Genomic DNA, 23,205 nt, shown 5'->3' on the forward strand with positions numbered 1-23,205 from the left:
CAACTTCCTCACTGGTAACGGCTGAGGGAGGAAAGTATTGAGTGCTGTGTTGGACCTGGTGCGTTGTTTGGGGGATGAAGCTGGGAGCTGGATATCTCCTCACCAATTGTGTCAAGATTGTTTTTGAAATGATTGTAAGCAAGTTGGTGGGTGGAGACAGTGGGGGGGGTGAAATAAGGAATTAAGCGTAGAAAAGAGTTGACGAGGTTTTGATGAGGGTATTGTAGTAGGTTTGTTTAGCATTGTGAAGGCAGGAGTTGTATTTTTAGAACGGCAGATTTGTAGAAGGTTGAATCTTGCAGGGGTTATGCCACGCTCGCTCAAGAGCATGGCTGCATATCTTAAGATTTCTAGTGCTGTCTATTTGCCAGGGTTGTAACAGACGAAGCCTGGTTCTGCATGTAGAAACAGGGGCAACTGGATTCATACTCTTCCCACGTGAGGCCGGGCATTGTTGTGCACCATTAGGAACCCAGGACCCATGGCACCAGCACAGGGTCTGACAATGGGTCCAAAGATTTCATTCAAATACCTAATGGCAGTCAGGGTGCCATTGTGCAGCCTGTAGAGGTCTGCGCGTCCCTCCCTGGATACGCCTCCCTAGACCATTACTGACCCGCCAGTAAACCCGGTCAAGTTGAACAATGTTACAGCTAGCATAACGTTCTCTACAGCTTCTCCAGACCCTTTAATGTCTGTCACATGTGCTCAGGGTGAACCTGCTCTCATCTGTAAAAGCCCAGGGCACCAGTGGCAGACCTGCCAAATCTGGTGTTCGATGGCAATTGAGCTCCACGGTGCCGGGCAGTGAGCACAGGGTTCGCTAGAGGATGTTGGGCCCTCAGACCACCCTCATGAAGTCTGTTTCTGATTGTTTGGTCAGGGACAATCACACCAGTGATCTGTTGGAGGTCATTTTGTAGGGCTCTGGCAGTGCTTATCCTGTTCCTTCTTGCACAAAGGAGCAGATACCAGTCCTGCTGATGGGTTAAGGACCTTCTTTGGCCCTGTCCAAATCTCCTAGAGTAATTGTCTGTCTCCTGGAATCTCCTCTATGCTCTTAAAACTGTGGTGGGGGACACCACAAACCTTCTGGCAATGGCACGTATTGATGTGCCATTTTGGAGGAGTTTGAATGCCTGTGAAACCTCTATAGGGTCTAAGTATAGGGTCAAAAAGAGGTCTAAGACAGAAAAAAAAAAACCTCAGAAAAAGAACTCCAATATAAAATAAACCCGGCCAGAGATGGCTTGAATCTCAGCCGGTTCAGCAGGGACTGGCTGAGATTTGAACCATGTATGGGCAAGCAGAATGTACCCAAGTCGATCAATCAATCAGCTTGTGTACAACCAGCCTGTGAAATCTTACATGCAATTATTGCTAGCTGATAATATAGCCGCTAAGAGTAATCTTAAAAACCTAAAGCTTTGCTCTCCCGGTGAGACACCTTTGCAGGAGGGATTTCCACCGGCTGTGTTGATGGGCAAATTGAGTTATTTTATTTCCTGCAACCATGAGCAGTATTGCGCTTCATCTATGGCCAGCTAAAACAAGAAAAATGTGTAGGCTGGAGGTAAACTTTTTAATATCTTTTTGGTTTTCACAGGCATGTGAATTATGTAATATATTAGAGCTTCATGATCCTGGATAAAATAAGAATCACAACTTTTTTTGCTTAAAATAAAGATCATGGTTCTCTCATGATTCTCAGCATAACATCATCTTTCACATTATACGAAAAAATTGGGCTAACTTTACTGTTTAGTTTGTTTTTTTTTTGTTTGTTTTTTATTCATTGAAGTGTATTTTTTCCCAAAAAATTGCGTTTGAAAGACTGCTGTGCAAATACAGTGTGACAAAAAATATTGCAATGACAATTTTTTCTTTAGGGTCTCTTTCTAGCAAAAAATTCTGATTTTTAACTTGTAAGCAACAAGTGTCAGAAAAAGGCTTAGTCCTTTCAGTGGTTAAACTGATCTAATTTACAGACCGAAGTTTATTCCTTTGATCTAAATAAACCAAATGATACAAATTTCTCTATCTCTCAGCACTGAGCAATGTTGTGATATACTTTGCCAGCTGTTTTTTTTTTTTTTTTTTTCCATTGACAGCGTTTAAGATCATTAGCGGGGTTGAATCGAGATTGCAATATTTTAATGCATAATTGTGGAGCTCTAATATATATATATATATATATATATATATATATATATATTCTGGGCATTATATCATTTTTTACAGACATTAATGGTACCCATCAGGATCATCAAACATTCCAATGCTTTCATTTTAGTAATATATATATTTCTTGTCTGTTCAGACCTTTGTAGTACTTTACAGATCTTAATAATATAGGCAGGCTCTAAGGTGGCCACAACCCACTGTGGGGAAAAAACAACTGCATGTACTGAACACCATTGTAAAGGCATTTTGCCTTGTATACACGTTGAGACTGTGCTGGCAATATCAGCTAGCGTATCCCCAATGCATCTGGTGTGAACAAGCCCTAATGACAAAGAGCTACAATGGTGTGCAGAAAACAAAATCCCGTAACTGCTACATTTTTCAGTGAATAGAATTTCAATAGTTTGTTCTATTCCTATCCTTCTAAATAGTTATGCCAAAAAGTGTCAAAGTTTTTATATTTGAGCAGTGAGTGAAGCCAATAAAAGATATATAAATACCCTATATTTAAAATGTTTTTACATTGACAGAACCGCTCTCAGTGAGAAGAAGCCAATTGTAAAGCCAAAGTCTCCAGAAAAGAGCCGGCCAGATGAAAAGGACAATGACAAATCTCCCACAAAGAAACAAGAAAGTATGTCTGCTACTAAGGACTGCATATGTTTTCTGTCTAATTATTCATAATACTATAGTGTAATTTCTGTGCATTGCATTTTCAGTTGCAGAGGAAAAGTACCTGACACTAGAAGGTTTTCACAAATTTGTGGTTGACAAAGCGAAGCAAGACATCCGAAGCATCTGGAGAGCTATTCTGGCTTGTGGCTATGACTTGCACTTTGAAAGGTATGGACATATTCCTGTACTAGTAAAAAGATCAATTTTACCCCTGTGGTTAATATTGGTGGCTGAAAAACAGGTCAACAACAATGGAATAATGCACTCACTTTTACTGGATATTTCAAATACCCAACAAATACCAGCAACTTGGAAAATGAGCAAGGTTTTCCAATGTAATATTTATAATGGCGAGTGTCTATTACTGTCTGCACTAGTGATAGTGTACTACTGGAGCTACAGACAACCTGGTCCATCCTATTCATGACAATCTCACTGCAGTGCCTCTGGAATTTTTTGTGCTCACTAGACCTGTCAACATCACGAGAAGGCTCTGCACTTTTTTTTTATGTTTTTATTCCATATAAGTGCCGGTTCACACTATAGCGTGTGCGGCGATCGCATGTAATATCGTAGCGCACTGCTCCTTCATTACATACGATCGGATGTGCAGTGCGAATTCAGCCATACACTTTGTATGGCTAAATTCGCACTGCACCCGCACAAAAGTCGCACATGACCCTTTTTTTCAGCCGCATCAGGATCGGATCGCACAGTGGTTCACACTTGTGCGATCCGATCCTGTGCGAACTGTCAGATCGCACTGCGATATGCGATCAAACTGGGGGTGTCGTTAACATTTCATTGACACCCCCTGCGTATCGCATATGGCAGTGTGAACTGCCAGATGTGCGTTTGCGATGCGGGAACAGGCTGCGAATTCGCAGCCTTCCCACATCGCACAAGTGTGACCCGGCACTAACTGTTCTCCGATAGCTTTTTTTTTTTTTTTTTTTTTTCCAGTAGCATGGCTGTGGTATGGCAGTACAGCTACTGTTTAACTGAGCACATGACTTCACGATAGAAAATTACTATGCTTTCCATTTTTCTGCTTGAGGGTGGGTTTATTTCTTTCATTTTCACTACTTATAGTCCAACTCTTTTAGTCCAGTCCTTCGAAGGCAACCCAGCAAAGTGCTTGAGATAAAATCAACCATAGTCTTGTTATGAGCCGCTGAGCATGTGCAACTTATGTTGCCTCATGCAATCAGATTTTGTTTTAAGCCGGCCATAGACGAGTCGATATCCGAACATTCTGTCCATCGAAAAATGAAAATGGTGCGTATGATTGTGCCATCATTTGTTTAGTTTTTCTGAAAAAATCCAACATGTTGGATTAGGCATTTTTTATTGCAGCATGAAAATCACTTCACAGCTGACAAAAATTCAAAAAATGAACGACTTGATAATCAACAAGAATTTTCTTTTGGTTTTCGAATTGTCTATGGCCTGCTTTAGTTTTGGCCTTTCTCAACAACTGTGTAACCTGAGGTTCTGCCTGGTTAGATATAGGTAAATGGATTGTTTAGGCAGGCATTTAGCACTAAGTACTTGGTTAATTTTGTTCATCTGTCCCAAATTGCACTGTTGTCCCCTATCCACACACTTGATGTGGATGGGTAATCCCTGTGGCAGAACTATTGAATGATGACAGCAGGGAGACTTCCCTGCCATCAGCACACACTCAGTGCCGGCAGCACTGATCAAGCGAAAATATTCCAACAAGCTGGTTGTACTGAAGTCGATCGAGAGATCAACTTCTGTACAACCAGCCTGCTCATAGATGGTTCAAAATGCGGCAAAATCTCTGCTTAACTAGCCATATTTGTATTCCGTCTGTGACTGGCTTTACTGGCAGAAAATTGTAACTGTAAATAAGAGACGATAGGGCCTTACCATAAACTGTGCTTGCTGGGTATTCTTGACCTGCCACATTTGGGGAAATTTTACTTTCTCTTTCGTTCATTGACTGACACAGCTCCTGATATTCATAATAACCATTGGGTTATAATGCCCCCTACAGAAGTAGGACACTAGGCAGAAAATAATTCTGGCTACACCCATGAGCAGTCCCAGGGGGTATACACCCTCTCTCGGCTATAGCCACTCGTTTTTTTTTCTGCCTAGTCAGGAGTAAGGACCTAGTTCCGTCTGCACCGCCGGCAACCCAACCAAACGATCGACTGTGCGGGGGGGTTGTACCAGGTAGGGGCTCCTGCCAGGGCCCTCAGTCCTGCCTGGATTTGTCCTTAAGGCCTGGTCTCCCTCCTGGGTCCCGGTAAGCCTCGTGGTGCCTCTCTGCTAAGGATTGCTTGGTACTTTGTGCCTAGCGACTGGGTGGTGCTGTCAGCGCGATGGGGGCTGTCCCTTAGCAGTGTGATACGCTTTTTGTGAAGCACGTTTCCCCACCTTATCCCCTGTTTGAGGCTGCGGGGCCCTCTGGGTCCATGCACTGACGGCGGTGCTGGAGTCCCTTGTGTCCCGGGTGGAGGTGGCTTGCGGGCTAGCAAAAAGCGTCCCTGCCTTCTGTCTCATCAGATCCTAATTTTGATTTGGCTGCCACGGACGTGGGTCACCGTGCTGGGTCTGCAACCATGTGCCTGGAATCCTCTAATAGTGAGGATGATTCCTCCACATCTGCAACCGCACACGTAAAGGCGCTGGTGAATGCACTGATTGTATCTGTGCATGTGACCCTGAGGATGGAGGATGCAGCTGAAGCTGTGACAGAGGCGCAGGTGCCCGTTGGCACTCACAAGCCGTACAAAGTGGAAAAGTTGTTTCCTTTCCCTGTCTGTTTTCACAGAATTGTCACTTAAGAGTGGGGTCGACCAAAGCGTCCTCGTGGGGTCCCTAAGCGCTTTACTAGACGTTACCCCCTATGAGGAGTCCCTTATTAAGAAGTGGACTGGACTGTGCCACCGGTGGTGGACCCTCTGGATTCCAGATTAAACAAGGCAACCATGATTCCGGTTGAAGAGTCCCCGGCCTTTAGGGATCCAGGTGACAGGAAGGCAGAGACTGTGGCCCACAATATGTACACTCTGGCTGGTTCGGCACTGAGGCCAGTATTCACTATTGCCCTGGTGTTGCAAACTGACCGAGCGGGCTAAGCTTTTACGCCGTGACCTGGAGGGAGAACAGCTCCCCCTGCCTTTGCTGAACTGGCGGACCTGCTGTTCCAGGAGCTGAAGTTTATCTGTGATGCCTCTTTGGATGTGGCTCCCCTAGTGGCTCGGCTCTCTGTTTCGGCAGTGGTCCTTCGACATATGTCTTTTGGCTTAAATGTTGGTCTGCTTTCAAGGGGATTGCCTGTTTGGGGCTACCCTGGATGACATCATTAAAGGTCTCAGAGGGGGAAAGAGTACTTTGTTCCGCAGGCTATTAAGGGCAAGGAACCTCGTTGTAGACGTGGGCCCTCCTTCTCGGCTCATAAAAAGTATTTTGGTCCCTCGGGGTCACCTCTTCTGGAGGATCCAAATGAACCTGGTCTGGCAAGACGAGAGGGGGCTTCTCCAGACCCGCGGACCAGGCTTCTTCAGCATGAAGGTGCGCCCTCACCTGTATCGGGGGTGAGGGGACGTCTTTGCTGTTTTCCAGACCCGTGGACTTCCCTGGTACAAGACAAGGGGGTTCACAAAGTCATTTGGTCCGGCTACAAGATCGAGTTTCCCTCTTGTACCCCGGCAAGGTTCTTTCCTTCCAACTTTCGCCTGTCCCCAGACCGCTTACAGGGTCTGTTTGGTGCCGTGCAAGACCTGTTACTTCAGGGGCTAATTGTCCTGGTTTCGACTTCAGAACGTTTTCAGGGTTTTTACGGTTTCCCAGGAAGGAAGGCAAGGTGCGTCCAATCCTGGAACTCAAGGTGCTAAACTGCTTTGTGCAGGTGCAGAAGTTCAGGATGGAGTCCATTCGCACAGTGGAGTCATCCCTGCAGCAGGGGGATTTTCTTGCATCTATTGACATCAGGATGCTTACCTTCACATTCCAATATGTGCCGGTCACCAGCGCTTCCTCCGCTTTGCCGTGGGAGAGGAGCATTATCAGTTTGTGGCGTTACCTTTTGGTCTCGCCTCTGCACCTTGGGTCTTTACAAAAGTGTTAGCATTGTTATGCCAATGGGGGATCGTGGCCCTAGGCTACTTGGATGGTCTCCCTCTTCGAGGGGAGTCTCCCTCTGCTTTGGTGGAGAACCTGGTGATCACAATACGAACTCTGCGGGAGTTAAGCTGGTTTCTGAATTTTCAGAAGTCTGCTCTGGTTCCATCCACAAAGCTGGACTATCTGGGCCTGACTCTGGACAAGCTCCTGAAATTGCAGGCTGCAGTGCGCCTCCTGCTGTCCAACAAATGGTCATCCTTCCGGACTTGCATGCGGGTGCTGGGCCTGATGGTGTCTACCTTTGAGGCGGTTCCATTTTCACAGTTCCATACGAGGTCCCTGCAAAGGGAAATTTTGACCAAATGAGACAAGACTCCACAGTCTCTGGACGATTTGATCCGGCTGAATCGGAGCACGAAGAAGTCCCTGATATGCTGGCTTTGTTCTCGGGCGCTTTGGCTTGGAAATTCCTTCCTCCCCTTATATTGGACAGTGGTTACCACGGATGCCAGCCTGTTCGGCTAGGGAGGCGTCCTTGGCAAGCATTCTGCTCAGGTCATCTGAATGCTGGAAGAGTCCAGACTCCCGATCAATGTCTTGGAACTCTGAGCGATCAGACTGTGTCTGGAACATTGGACGGATCGTCTTCAGGGTTGTCCAGTGCGCCTTCAATCGTACAATGGCATGGCCAGTCACCAAGGGGACACAAGAAGTGTCCTGGCAGCTCTGGAGATAGCCGGCATTCTAAGGTGGGCATAACAGTTCGTTTCAGCCCTCTCTGCCGTACACATTACCGGGGTGGAAAATTGGCAGGCGGATTTGTTGGTGTCTCTGCTCAACAGAAAGGTGTAGAGGTTTGTGGCTCAGTCAAGGGATCCTCTGGCGGACGCCACAGACATTCTGGTAGCCCCGTGGGGTCAGTATCTTCTGATTTACGCCTTTCCTCCTCTCAAGCTTCTGCCAAGGCTTCTATGCAGGATCCAGGCATAAGGGATTCCGATCATCTTAGTAGCTTTGGACTGGCCTCGCTGGGCTTTGTACGCCGATCTGGTGCGGCTGATCGCCAACGTTCCTTGGCAGCTTCCTCTCAGAGGATCTGCTGTCCCAAGGTCTGATCTTCCATCCTACTTTACAGTTGTTGGCTTTGACGGCTTGGCTTTTGAATGCCAGGTGTTGAAGGATAGGGCTTTATCTGAGTCGGTGATTCCTACACTGTTGAAAGCTAGAAAATTTTCCTCTAGGAAGTTCTACATGGAAGACGTACATTGCGTAGTGTGAGTCTCTTAGGTTGTGTGAGTTCCTTCTCGGTGGCTCGGATCTTGACCTTCCTTCAATGGGGGGGGGGTGTTTGAACAGAAATTGGCCTTGAGTACCATCAAGGGGGCCTGGTGTCGGCTTTGGCAGTCTTCCTCCAACAACCTTCGGCCACACACTCCCTAGTGCATACCTTTCTTTAGGGTTTCCGACATTTGGTTCCTCAAGTGCGGGCTCTGTTGCGGCCTTGGGATCTTAATTTGGTCAGGTTCCTCCTTTCCCTGACAAGGTGCACTCTACAAGGGCGCTAAGTGTCTCCTGGGCCTTTCGTCATCAGGTGTCAGTGACGCATGTTTGCAAGGCGGCCACCTGGTCGTCAGTGCACACTTTTACAAAGTTTTATAAAGTTAAAAGTGTTTGCATGTACGGATGCTTCTTTTGGCCACAAGGTTTTACAGGCTGCTGTTTAAGAGGACCTGATCCTCTATGAGGGTGTGTTGTTTTTCTCAGGCTGGCTCCTGTTGTTTGGTTGAGCTCCTGTTGCCTGGTTAGCTAATGTTTAGCCTTGGGAATTTTTTTTGTTCTCACCCCTCATGTTTAACACTGCTTTGGGACGCCCCAATGTTTATAAATGTCAGGAGCTGTGTCTGTCAATGAATGAAAGAGAAAATTGGCCTACCGTAAAATCCATTTCCCTGATGTTCCTTGACGGACACAGCACCCTCCCCTCTGTGGAGTTATAATTCTCCTCACACTGCTTGTAACAAAACTGAGTGGCTATAGCAAAGAGAGGGATTGTACCCCCTGTCGACTGCCCATGGGTGTAGACAGAATTATTTTCTGCCTAGTGTTCTACTCCGGTAGGGGGCAGTATAACCCAATGGTTATGAATATCAGGAGCTATGTTCGTCAATAAACTTTAGAGAAATGGATTTTACGGTAAGTCAAAAATCTCATTTTTGTATTTATAAAAATCGTAAAATTGAATAAAAAAATGATCTGATTAAAAATGTTGTGAATCTGACCTATGATCTAAAGGAAAAAGTAAATCAGACAATGTGGTTCCAGTTTAAACATAGCATGGATTGAATGCCAGGAATCTCTTGCTGAGGTCCTCCTTTTTAGATGCAAGTTGCCACAATACTGTTAAACACCCAGTCCACCAACAATTGAGGTTTTTTTTTAGATGCTGGAGGGTAATTTTACTTGTCAGCCTACTGTGTCTCAAAGTGACCATAGTGGTGGGGGTCTGTGTACATGAATAATCAAATCTCTACATGTGACAGAGTCATTTTTAAGGGATTTAATTTATTGTGCAATATAAAAAAGATTCAGAGTTCAGCAAGTTTGGTAGGAACAGAGCAGGGAGCAATGGCCACTATATCTAACCATCATCATATGACCAGATAGAAGAAGCCATGTAGGTGATCTATTCTACCAGGATCCAGCATTAACTAAAGTATAACTTTTTGGTGTACTACCTCTTTAAATAGTATTACTGTAGTGACACGCCGACAAGCCACATGCAGATAGAAAATTACATATAGGACAGTGCATGATGTCACAACATCTCTACAAAATTGTATAGTCATTGTTATGCAGACTGTACTTGTTCATGGGATTCATAATTACGATTGATATATCTGTCTCTCCAGATGTGCCTGCACTGACACGCGTCATGCCCAGAAATCCAGCAGAAAATGGGCCTTGGATATGGATGTTGCTTTAGTTCAGTATATCAATCGCCTTTGCCGTCATCTAGCCATAACCCCTGCCCGATTACATCCTCATGAGGTCTATTTGGACACTTCGGACACTGCTGATCCCAGGGTGTCCTGTCTGCTCAGTAAGTGGTTCCCATTTCAGAAAAATGTAGACCTATATTGAAAAGTGATTATTAATTGATTGTGACACTGAAATATCTAATGCCTCAATAACTAGTTTTTCTTTCCTGTCTATGGTGGGACACAGGAAGTCATTCACTTTTAGGTTATACTGCCACCTACAATATGTTGGACACTAAGGATAACCCCTCCTACTACAGTACCAGCATGCCTCGGATTTTTACTAATGTCCTAGGAGGATTGATGTCTTTTATTCGGCTCTGCTGGAAAACCACATTTTTACAGCATGCTGCTTTAATTTTTTCTGAAATCCAGGCATGCTCTTGATACTGATTGTTACAAACTAAGGCATATGCTGGTAATGGTTGGGGAAGTATCTTTTGCCTGACTCCAGTTTTTTTTTTGTTTGCTAATGTCCAACCTTTCTGTAGGCATCTGTTTAACCTAAAGGAGAATGACTTCCAGTGAGTTCAAAAATCCTATTATACCTGTTAGCCTTTAGGGTCTTTTAATGATCTGCTTTTCTTTGATTATTCAGATGTGCCCATAGAAAGTCTACGGCTTCGATTTGCCCTCCTGCAATCACTGAACACAACCTTAGAAACCTTTTTCCTGCCACTTGTGGAGCTACGACAGACAGAAATGTACACACACAGTATTGCTGCTCTGCTACAGCAAGCAAAAGGTTTGAAGATGCTTTAATGATGATCTGTGCATGTTATTTTGGAGGGTTTTGTGTTTTTTTGTGGACTAGCATTTTTAATGTTTAACATTCGTTTTGGCCTCCTTAAATGTTAGCTGCCTGGTTGTCACACTGATCCTTTGACTTTAATAGCTTTATTAATTGGGCAGAGGAAATGCAAAGACTAGGAACTTTGACTTTTATGACTTGAAAACTGTAAGTAATGGCAGAAAGGCAAGCAGCATTTTCAGGAGGAAGTCAACAGTAGCAGTCTTTGGTTTTTATTTCTTGACAGGTTTCAGCAGTGTGAAATGTGCTAAAAGTTTAGTTTTGCATTCCCTTGTATTCTGCAGTCCATTGAACTTTTATATTATTGCTTCTGTTTTCAGCAGGTAAATCCAGGTGTAATAGTAGTTTGAAGTACAGGTTATGGGTTCACTTTCTGCATTTCTTTATGTAGGACTAATCTTCTATGATACAAAAGTGATGGTGATGAGTCGTGTGTTGAATGCAACTGTGCAGAGGACCGCTGACCATGCAGCTCCGGAGATCAGCCTTGATCCACTGGAAATTGTGGGAGGTTAGAGCACTAAACATGTTTATTAAAATGTAATTTTCTTGGTCAAAGCCATTCAATTTGATTTGTTTATACTGCTTTCCATCACTGCCCATTGTTGACATTAAACTGGAGCATGTAACCTGCCTCTAGGAGGTTGGACACTTAGAAATATTGCTCCTCACCTATAGTCTATGACCCAGCATTAGTCTCTTTTTATTCTTTACCAGGTGCTTGTAGGAGGTAGATAATTGGTGGGATTGGTGTCCATACACCTACTAAATTTGCTTATTTACTGATACTTATTATTACACAGGTGAATACAGCATAGTATGCAATTTTGGTTAGAACTGTTATCACAAGAATGAGAAACTTCCCTTGCCTTGAACCCCTTCAGGAACCCCCACCGCCTTCATTTTAATTCCTCCTGTCTATTTATAAAGCCCAGGTTCAGCTATCAACCATTACTGCCTGGAATATATGTGCTCTCCTGATTTTAAAAGATCATAACAAATAGGTATTTGTTGTATTCCCTTTAACCTACATACTGCAGATCATTGCAACTTCAGAAGAACCATGTGAGATATAAACTGTTACTATAATATAGCATGCAACCAGAATGGTTAATGTATCCCAGGTTGGATAATTTTTGGTCAATGGTTGCTTTTCTCTGGACTTCAGAGATTAGCTGCCATGTCTATGAGCTGTCTGCCTGAAAAACATGGAATTTGCATGTCAGGTGAGAAATTGATAATCAATTGGGAACAGTTTATTAGACCACCTTTATAAATTGGCAGTTTTAAACTGATAACTGTAGTCAATCGTAGTGAAACAAGAGAGCACAGTGCTTGCAAAAATAATAATAAATGTCTTCAGTAACCAAGTATATAGTAATATTCATCAAATATGTGCAAATATCCAGTGTATAAAGTGTAAAGTATGAACACAAATATGAATAAAATATGCTATTAATTAAAAATGTCCAATTAACTAATGATAAAGTCCAATAAAAAATAGAATCATCCCTCCTCCCTTGCTGGCAAACTCTCACAAGAGTGCATGATGTCATTAGCCTAGGCTAATTACCAGACAAGAAAGAGGAAGTGGGTTTTATTAAGGTATTTACTGGCAGAAAAAAAACATTTCTCTGTCGCTCATTGACAGACGTAGTCCTCGTTGATTCAACACACTTGGGTTATGCTGCCCTCTACAGGAGTAGGACTAGACAGGAAAGAAAACACTCTGGCCACACCTTAGGGGCAGTCCCAGAGGGTATATCCTCTCTCTCTCTGCTACAGCAAATCAGTTTTTTTCTGTCTAGTTAGGAGTAAGGACCTAGATACCTTGCTGGGATCTTCGGTCCTGGCAGGATTTTTTTCTTAGAAAATATTTTTTAGACAGCTTTTTTTCTCCAGTGTTCCTGTGAGATCTTCAAGCAAGAAAGCTGAACTGGGCGACGGGCTGGATGTTGAGATCCAGTGGTCACCCCAGTTCAGCCTACGAGCGCATGCAGGCCATAGCTCCGCGCTGGGTCGGCCGCGACATAGTCCCACTGGACGGACCCTGCGAGTTAAACGTCTCGCCGAAACGCCTAAGACCATGAGTCACGGCGTCCGTACTGGTCGACAGCCCTCCCACCTCGGTGGAGAGGGGTACTGTCAGGAGTTGGCGCCCGCCTGGTTCCGGTATGGTGAGTAGTATGTTCCCCCTTTCCCCCTGACGGGTCTTGTGGTGAACGCGGGCCCCTCGCTGTAATGGTAAGGATGGGTCTTCCCTCTATCCTATAATATGTCACAGATCCCCCTGTTTGAGTGTGATTTTTGTGAACAAAAAGCCAGGAGGCTTGGTTTGGGAGCTGACAATCTAATTGCAAAGATGTTAAAATGATGAAGTCAGTGGCAGTACTAGAACTTTACTGTGATAGTATAAAGTATCCTACCTGTCAGAAGCCACAGGGCGATGTCTATATATGTATACTGCATTCCAGATCATTCCTCCAGCTAAACAGATGCCTCCCGACGGCCACGAACCGCATACGGCCCGCCAGGGTCCGGTACCGCCGACCACGCTGACCACCATGAGGGTGAAGGGTTGTGAGGCCGAGATCCTTCTGCAGACATGCCGCTATTCTGTGCAGGCTGCCGCCATTGTCTGGTAGATCGCACGAGGCCGCCATTTTGGCGTAGCCTCGTGTCTCCAGCATGGGGGCGGCCATGTTTGAGGTGACTCAAACACCTCGTGGAGCTAGGGGAGGTGCCGGAAGGCTTGCAGAGGGGCGGAGCCGCCTCCTTTCTTCCCGGGAAGCCAGCCAAGAGACTTCCTGTCTGCTCTAGACAGTGCTGAGACAAGTTGCAGTTGAAACTCTGAGCATCAAGTGGTGAGCCCTGGGGTCTATCTCTCTCTCTCGCTCTATAGGCGTCCCTAAGCAGGTACACTGAGGGGCTTTGTGGCGCTGGGGGTCTGAAAAAAAAAAAGTGGTTTTATTTTTTTTTGGCAAATTGATTTTTTCCGGGTAGCATCTGGAATTATCATGGACCCTGCCACACAAGTACCCCCACCTGTTTCCCTCGAGGGGGCCGCGGGACCCGCCGGTGCACAGAGTATGGATGCATTTACAGCAGTTTTGGAGTCTTTGGTGGCTCGGGTGGAGACGGCCTGTCAGAAACGGGGGTCAAGAAAGCGACCCCCGCCTACCCCTATATCATCTGATACTTCAGATTCAGATTCTGAGATGGTCATTGCAGCTGCAGGTCCCTCTGCAGGGGCTGTTGTCTCAGGTAAAGTTCCCTCAGACAGTGAGGAGGACGTTCATGCTTCCGCCATAATTCAGGAAGAAGCATTGGTGGACGCACTAGTTGTGGCGGTTCGGGAAACCTTAAGACTTGAGGTTTTACCGGCAGAGGCAACTGAAACAGAGATTCCCTTTGGTACTAACAAACCCACCAAAACGGTGAAGGTTTTTCCTCTACCCAAGTGTTTTGGTAATAAAATTAAAGAAGAATGGGAGCATTCTAAGCGTACCTTTTACTATTTCCAAGCGCATTGCTAGACGCTATCCGTTTGAGGAATCCCTCATTAAGAAATGGACGGTACCACCAGTGGTGGATCCACCTATTTCCAGACTGAATAAAGCCACGGTTATTCCAGTGGAGGACGCTTCTTCCTTTAAGGATCCGGTGGATCGGAAAGTAGAAGCGGAGTCCCGCACTATCTTTTCCCTGATAGGGTCAGCCTTTAGACCAGTAATTGTCATTGGTTTAGTGTCTCAGACATTAACGGAATGGGCGAGATTGGTGCGCCAGGACCAGAAGGGTAAAGATATCCCCCAGACAACATCTGATTTGATGGAACAGATTATACAAGGACTACAGTTTATCTGTGACGCAGCCTTGGATGCTACCCCCCTATTAGGGCATGCATCTATGTCAGCGGTAATCCTCAGACGTGTGCTGTGGTTAAAATGCTGGTCAGCGGACCTAGGTTCCAAAAAGACCTTGACGAATCTCCCCTTTCAGGGGAATCGCCTATTTGGGGCCACCCTAGATGAGATCATTAAGGATGCCACTGGGGGCAAAAGCACTTTTTTGCCACAGGCTGCTAAAGCTAAAGGACCTCGTAACAAGCGGGGACCTTTCTTTACCGCCCATAAAGGGTTCGTTCGCTCAGCTGGAGCAAGCGGGAAGGGCAAGACTCCTCCAGGAGGGTTCAAGAAGGGCTGGTCGGACAGACAAAAGACCGACTCAGCCAAACCTGAAGCAAAGGATTACACAGCCTGAAGGTGCACCCCTCAAGCCGGGTGGGGGGGACGTCTTCACCGGTATTCAGGGCATTAGATCGAGCATCGACCACTGCTACCGGTGCGATTCTTCCCTTCCAACATCTAAGTACTACAGGGAGTGGTAGCTACCGTTCCCTGAACAGATCATTTTCTTTACCTTTTCCAAAGATTAGCCTCAGTTCCCCACAAGAATCGGATCCGGTTGAACAGACAGACCAAGGAGCCTCTAGCCGGGTGACTTCGGTCCCTGTGGTTCAACCAGGAGAAATCTCCACTCCTGATAGGAATCAGATGTCTGATAAATGTGTGGGAACAGAGAACGATCAGACTTTGTCGGATGGCCGGGGCCAGATAGCTCTAGGGCAGCCTGGTTCGGATCCAGTCAGCGCCAGTTGTCCTGGAAATTCTAGGATGGCCTCTTCAAGCCGGTCTGGCCGACTTGGACATGCTAGTCACGGACGTTCCTTGGGAACTTCTTCTCAGAGAGTGTCTGCGGTCTCAAGGACGATCTTCCATCGTGCTTTACAGTCGCTGGTTTTAATGGCCTGGCCATTGAGACCCAGGTACTGAAGGACAGAGGTTTGTCAGCTTCAGTTATTCCTACTCTAATTAAGGCAAGGAAAGCGACTTCCAGCAAGGTCTATTATCGCACATGGAAGACATATCGCGTGGTGCGAATCGTTAGGAATTCCTCCACGTACCTGCATCTGCCGCGACTATCTCCAAATGGATTAGACAGACGGTGGTACAGGCTTATTCTATTAAGGGTCGGAGTCCTCCGTTCCCTGTTAGGGCGCACTCCACTCGAGCGCTCAGTACTTCCTGGGCCTTCCGCCATCAGGCGTCAGTGGTCCAGGTATGTAAGGCGGCCACCTGGTCGTCGGTACATACCTTTACAAAATTTTATAAGATTGATGTGATGGCATCGGCGGATGCCTCATTTGGCCGCAAGGTTTTGCAGGCCGCAATTTGAGGAGACCGGTGGTCTACCTCGAGGGTTTTTTTCTGTTGGAATTTTCTGTTGAGTCTCATCTTTGATTGATGAGCATTGAAGACTTCTAGTTGGCACCGGTTGGGCCTTCTAGATTGGATTTAATTTCCATTTTCCCACCCCTCATTTGTGGTACTGCTTTGGGACGTCCCGAGTGTGTTGAATCAACGAGGACTACGTCTGTCAATGAGCGACAGAGAAAAATGGATTTTTGTAAGATCTTACCGTAAAATCCTTTTCTCTTAAGCTCATTGACAGACGTAGTACCCGCCCCTCTATTTTGAGTTGGGTTGGGTTAAATTCTCTAAACACTGCTTTGTGACATAACTGATTTGCTGTAGCAGAGAGAGAGAGGATATACCCTCTGGGACTGCCCCTAAGGTGTGGCCAGAGTGTTTTCTTTCCTGTCTAGTCCTACTCCTGTAGAGGGCAGCATAACCCGAGTGTGTTGAATCAACGAGGACTACGTCTGTCAATGAGCTTAAGAGAAAAGGATTTTACGGTAAGATCTTACAAAAATCCATTTTTTTTTACTTTCCAAAGATAAAACAACAAGGGCAGAAGATTTATTGGATGGAAAGATAAAAAAAAAAGACTGAAGGTCTGCTTTAACCGGTTTCCGACCGTCCGCCGCCTAACTGCTGCGGCAATGTGGCTCTCCTGCGCAAACCGACGTAGGTCCACGTCGGTCACAAGCAGGGAGCCAGGGGGCGAGAGCCGTGGGTAAGCCAATGCAGATTGCCGCCTGACACCCACGATCGTTCCCCGCTGAGAGAGAAGAACGGTCGGCTGCTGTAAACACAGCCGACCGTCCTCCTCCCTGGAATGATCACAGAGCCCCTGTGATCCTTCTATATAGGATCACAGGTCTCTATGGTCATTTCAGAAGCCATGCCCCCCCCCCCCCCCCCTCAGTTAGATTCACTCCCCTAGGCTCACATTTAACCCCTTGATCACTCAGTGTTAACCCCTTCCCAGCCAGTGTCATTATTACAGTAACAGTGCATATTTTTAGCACTGATTACTGTAGTAATGTCCCTGGTGCCCCCAAAAGTGTCAAAAATGTCAGTTAGGTCCGATCTGTCCGCCGCAATGTCGCAGATCGCCACCATTACTAGTAAAAAAATAAAAATTACATACATTTTTCCTGCAGTTAGTAAACGTGATAACTTTTGCGCAATCCAATCAAAATACGCTTATTGCGATTTATTTTTTTTTACCAAAAACATGTAGCAGAATACAAATTGGCCTAAAATGTTAAAACATTTTGATTTTATTTATTTTTTTTTTTTTTGAGAATGTTATATAGCAGAATGTGAAAAATGTGTTTTTCGTTCTTTTTTTTTTTTTTTAAATTGTTGCTCTTTTTTTGTTTATAGCGCAAAAAATAAAAATCGCACAGGTGATTAAATACAGTTGTATTCAAAATTATTCATCCCCCCCCCCAATGCTGTAAAGGGTTTTAGGGAATTTAGTGTGCATTTGTAATTGTATTCAGAATGAAATCCTACAAGGACTTCTTAAAGAACCACATGCAACTAAAATCACATCAATTGGTTTTGTAATACAGTAGTAAATGTTTATTTTGTGAATTCTTCATTGACACAATTATTCAACCCCTTAAAGACTACCACTCTGAAGAACAGAGGTTCATTGAAGTGTTTTCAATCAGGTATTGAAAACACCTGTGGATGTCAGGGAGCAGCAATAAAGCCTAATAAGCACCAATTAGGCAGCTTTAAAATGACTGTGATACTCAGCTCCTTCTAGACATTTACTGGTGTGGTTACAAACATGGTGAAGTCAAGAGAATGGTCCAGGAAGACAAGAGAAGAGGTGATTACTCTTCACAGGAAGGGCAATGGCTATAAGAAGATTGCAAAGATGTTAAACATACCAAGAGACACCATAGGAAGCATCATTCGCAAATTCAAGGCAAAGGGCACTGTTGAAACGCTACCTGGTCGTGGCAGAAAGAAGATGCTGACTTCGACTGCTGTGCGCTACCTGAAGCGTAGAGTGGAGAAAAGTCCCCGTGTGACTGCTGAGGAACTGAGAAAAGATTTGTCAGATGTGGGTACTGAAGTTTCTGCTCAGACAATACGGCGCACACTGCGTAATGAAGGCCTCCATGCCAGAACTCCCAGGCGCACCCCCTTGCTGTCTCCAAAGAATAAGAAGAGTCGACTACAGTATGCCAAAAGTCATGTGGACAAACCACAGAAGTTTTGGGATAGTGTTCTGTGGACTGATGAAACAAAATTAGAACTGTTTGGGCCCATGGATCAACGCTATGTTTGGAGGAGGAAGAACAAGGCCCATGAAGAAAAGAACACCTTGCCTACTGTGAAGCATGGCGGGGGGTCAATCATGCTTTGGGGCTGTTTTGCTTCTGCAGGTACAGGGAAGCTTCAGCGTGTGCAAGGTACCATGAATTCTCTTCAGTACCAGGAGATATTGGATGACAATGTGATGCAGTCCGTCACAAACCTGAGGCTTGGGAGACGTTGGACCTTTCAACAAGACAATGATCCCAAGCATACCTCCAATTCCACTAGAGCATGGTTGCAGATTAAAGGCTGGAACATTTTGGAGTGGCCATCACAGTCACCAGACTTAAATCCGATTGAGAACCTCTGGTGGGACTTAAAGAAAGCAGTTGCATTGCACAAGCCTAAGAATGTGACTGAACTGGAGGCTTTTGCCCATGACGAATGGGCGAAGATACCCGTAGATCGCTGCAAGACACTTGTGTCAAGCTATGCTTCACGTTTAAAAGCTGTTATAACTGTAAAAGGATGTTGTACTAAGTAGTAAGATTGAATGTCACTTGGGGGTTGAATAAAACTGATAATGATGTGAGCACAGAAAAGACATTTGTGGTTATTTCATTATAAATGTTATGTTATATTTGTCTGACCTTCAAGTGCCTCTTTGATTTAATTGTAAGCAGGATGACTGAATGATCAAAATCAATGTCAAACTGGCCAAAACAATTAATTTCAGTGGGGGTTGAATCATTTTGAATACAACTGTACCACCAAAAGAAAGCTCTATTTGTGGGAAAAAAGGACATCAATTTTATTTGGGTACAGCGTCACACGACTGCGCAATTGTCCGTTAAAGTAACGCAGTCCAAAATCGCAAAATATGGCCTGGTCATTAATGGGGAAAATCTTCCGGTCCAGAAGTGGTTAATATAACCCAGGTCCCACTGTACTTCAGTTGGTACTTAAACACAGTAAATTAAACATTTTGCAGAAATTAAGCACGGTCCGGTTAGGTTTGATACGTTTTTTAAACGCCTTTTCATGCTCCGTCTTTTTTTTTTTTTTCTATCTAGGAGAAATTCGGACCTCTGAGAACTCTTACTTCTGTCAAGCAGCTCGACAGCTGGCCTGTGTTCCTTCCTCCCAGCTGTGTGTCAAACTGGCAAGCGGAGGAGATCCTACTTATGCATTTAATATCCGTTTTACTGGAGAAGAAGTACATGGAACAAGTGAGTTAATAGGCAGTTTCCTCATTATACAGGGCTGGAACAGAATGATTCCTGGTAATGTGCAGGATACAAGGCTTATCACCAGTGTAATGTGCAGTGCACCATATAGTACTATCAGTTTCTAATATCCCCCATTCTGTTCACAAGTATGACATTTGCACTGTCAGATCACAGCTTTTTTTATTAAATCACCAATGCCCTCCAGCTGTGAGTTCTTTCACAGATGAAGCCCTGCTATTAATTAAATATTTCTGATACAAATATATTCAAGTTTTAGGAAAATACCAATGATGCATTCAATCTGCCCATGCAGGGGCTTGGAATGACAACAGAAAACAGGACAGAACTTTATGTATTGTGAGATGAAAAGGGAACGTAGCAATGATTAGGGTCATGGATCACAAACAGTTGAAAAACCAGGCAGAAAGATCCGTAAGGATATCACTGTCAAACCTGGACAGGCTAATTCCCTGAGAGTGACGCAATATAGGTTACACACTTAAAAAACATAAAGAAAATCAGGAAGAACAAAAGAGGAGACAAAACCCCAGGACCCAGGAAGAGAAGAAAGAAGAAAAAGACAAAGGGAAGAGAAAGGTGAAACCAGTAGAAGAGAAAAAAAAAAGGGAATAATTGGATATTTCACACAGGTGTCGTACTGTGTGTTTTTGCACTGAAATACAGCTGGAACTGTATAAAGATCTGTCCACACCAGTGAGCGCACAGTATGCGCACACTGCAAGCATTGCTACAAGTAAATGCTTGCTTTTTTAACTTTACTAAAATTCCACTATGTTTAAGACCTGTTGCAGCGCACTGTAATATGTTACATTGCGGTAAAATGTATGCCTACCTCATATTATTACACACAAATCAAGGCACAAGGCCCCACATAAAGCATGGTATTGCAACAGGGCTGGTATGAATAAGCTCTAATGTGTTGACTTTATTGCTCTCTCTAAGTTCAAGCACACAGTTCTAGCTCAACGCTATGCTACACAATTTGTAAAGTGTTCCATTGTATCACATGGTTTTAGGGCATAATTAGGGAAGATTGACTTCTTTAAAGATATTTTAATGCTATGAGTTGTTTTTTTCAGGTGGCTCTTTCCGCCATTTTTTGTGGCAAGTGTGTAAAGAACTCCAGAGCTCATCCTTGTCACTCCTTCTGCTTTGTCCCAGCTCTGCGGTCAATAAGAATAAGGTAAGAAGTCCCTAAACCTTGGTCCTGTTGGGCAGGCAAGCATCTTTTACTGCAGGTATATCGATTCTGCCTTCTGTCAGTGCAAGTGTGGATTCAGGATTGTCTTTCTGTTCTTTTCTTTTCCATCCAGTTGGGATCTAGTACAGCACTGCAACCCCATATGAAAGCTTCAGCATAATACCCAACTAGCACATGTAAATAATGTATGTGGTTTTCCTTGCAGCTAAAGTGTTGCTATGTCACCCCTTCCGACTGCCTCCCAAATGAGGTTCTGGGCACCTCCATGACAAATGTTCGGATAGTATGTATACAGGATGTATAATACTTGAAGGTTATGTGCTCTTCTACATCTGTTACACTCCCAGTCAGAATCCACAGGTTACCTGCATAGGATCACTCAATAGTAGATAACACTTTATGCAGAATAAAAAATGTAGACATTTATTAGTTTGTCAATCATAGTGGCTGGTGTTTTATAGCATTTGTAATTAAGTCTTTTATTTTTCAACATGAGAGCGCGCAGATTTTAGTGACGATTTAACAATATTTGAGTAAGTTTTTAATCCCATACTTTTTATCTTTTAGCTTTGAATTGAGTTATAAAAACGTGGGGTAAATCTTGCTTTTTACAATTGTCACTGAGACAGGTGGTGAGGTAGGCACCAGTCCTGATGACAACTGTTATAGGTGGACTTTCTCCTCACTTAATATGAAATCTTCCAGTCCAAGCATGTAAATATAGAGTTAAGTAAACACAAACAGGCTTAAACCAGGGTTGCTGAGATAAATACTTAAAGTGGAGTTCCACCCAAAAGTGGAACTTCTGCTTCCTCCCCCCTCTGGTGCCAAATTTGGAACCTTTCAGGGGGGAGGGGGGAACGGGTACCTGTTTTTGACAGGTACCCCTCCCCACTTCCGGGAGAAAGCGCCACGGCGCCATCCCTCGGAAGCAGGGAAGGGGGGAACGGGTACCTATTTTTGACAGGTACCCTTCCCCACTTCCAGGAGGCCGCACCCTCCCTCGGAAGTTCGCTCCTCCACCACCACCTGGGCCAATTGGAAAGCACCAGCGCGCTTCGTGCATGCGCACAGTAGGGAACCAGCTGTGAATTTGAAAGGCTTCACTGCCGGGCTACCTCACCAGGAATGGCGGCGGCAGCAGCACCCGAGAGCCGATACAAAAACTTGACTTTGGGTGCCGACGTCGCGGGAACCCTGGACAGGTAAGTTCTAACATTTAAAAGTCAGCAGCTACAGTATTTGTAGCTGCTGACTTTTAGTTTTTTCCTGGGGGGGGGGGGGGGAGAGGAACTCCTCTTTAGAGAGAAAAAAAAATATCCATTCACATTGCAAAATGCATATAAAAACTAAGCATCTGAGGGGATCAGCAGCCCTGTGGACAGAACGGGTATCGTAGTGGCATGCAGAAAAGCAAGTACTGGTGCTGGAAAATTATAACAAAAAGCACCCAGACACACACATCTATGATCATTTATGTATCTCTGGGTGATTTCCGTTACCACCACCTCCCAGTGCCAGTACCTGCTTTTGCTTTCACTGCTTGTGGGCTAAAGTACCTAGACTGCCCACAGTGTTGTTGATGTCCTGAGATGCTTCCTCATTCAATGCATTTTGTAATATGAGTGGAGTAGATTTTTTTTTTTCTTCAGTCTCTGTCAGCGAATATATACTGCACCTGTTTTTGCTTACTTGCCTGTCAGCTGGATCCCCCAAGATCTTCATTATGGAGCTGCAGCCAGTGTTGTGATGTTTCCTTTGTGAACTGATGATGTTTTTGCTAACCTCCACTGCCCCTTCTTCAGCATTGGTCTTTTTTAATGGACTTGATATATACATTTTGTTCTTATACACACAGTTTGGACATTTGGTTTTAGGTTGTAGTAGTTACATTGTTCCACTACAAAATATATTTTTTTTATGTAGACATAGTGATACCCCATTTTCTAAATTCTGCTTCAATGGAAACAGAGAAGTTCATATTCAAAACTACTTATGTTTTATGCTGAAAACTTCAAGTGAATGGACACTGGACAGTAAAAGGGCAGGAATCTCCACTGAAACATAACCCAACCCAGCTCAACAAGCCTTGTTTTTATCTAGTGTCCCATATGATGGATGTGCCTACAGATGTCCCTCTAAAGATTTTCCATGTAAGGGCCTAGTCCTGAATTCCTGGCCTGTTCCTAACACCCCTGATGAGGTAGAAAAAGGGCATTGTCTGTATTGGTTGCTACGCTACAGTGGCCAACAGGGACTGTACCCAGAAACCCCATGCAAGAGTATCCCCATTGTGTAGGGTACCTGGACAACCTGCTTCTCATGGAGCAATCCACTCAGAAACCGACTTTAAATGCCAAGCAAGATGGTACAATTCCTGGATAGGTTTGGCTAGGTTCTAAATCTTTAGATGTTGACC

General features: G+C 44.6%; 1 protein-coding gene across 2 annotated transcripts in view; it reads left to right on the plus strand.

Annotated features, from left to right (window-relative positions):
- The window catches only part of HECTD4 (HECT domain E3 ubiquitin protein ligase 4), a 335,164-nt gene that overhangs the window by 295,836 nt on the left and 16,123 nt on the right, over positions 1-23,205 (plus strand). For both annotated transcript variants that reach the window (XM_082265115.1, XM_082265116.1), the window contains exons 65-71: positions 2,715-2,818; positions 2,904-3,027; positions 9,870-10,060; positions 10,597-10,743; positions 11,201-11,320; positions 19,409-19,564; positions 20,665-20,768. In XM_082265115.1, coding sequence (XP_082121241.1) covers positions 2,715-2,818; positions 2,904-3,027; positions 9,870-10,060; positions 10,597-10,743; positions 11,201-11,320; positions 19,409-19,564; positions 20,665-20,768 — 946 coding nt within the window. The remainder of the gene's footprint in view (positions 1-2,714; positions 2,819-2,903; positions 3,028-9,869; positions 10,061-10,596; positions 10,744-11,200; positions 11,321-19,408; positions 19,565-20,664; positions 20,769-23,205) is intronic.

This window comes from Pelophylax lessonae (genome assembly GCF_965119305.1).
Source record: "Pelophylax lessonae genome assembly, chromosome: 1".
In the NCBI taxonomy this organism is placed as follows: domain Eukaryota; kingdom Metazoa; phylum Chordata; class Amphibia; order Anura; family Ranidae; genus Pelophylax; species Pelophylax lessonae.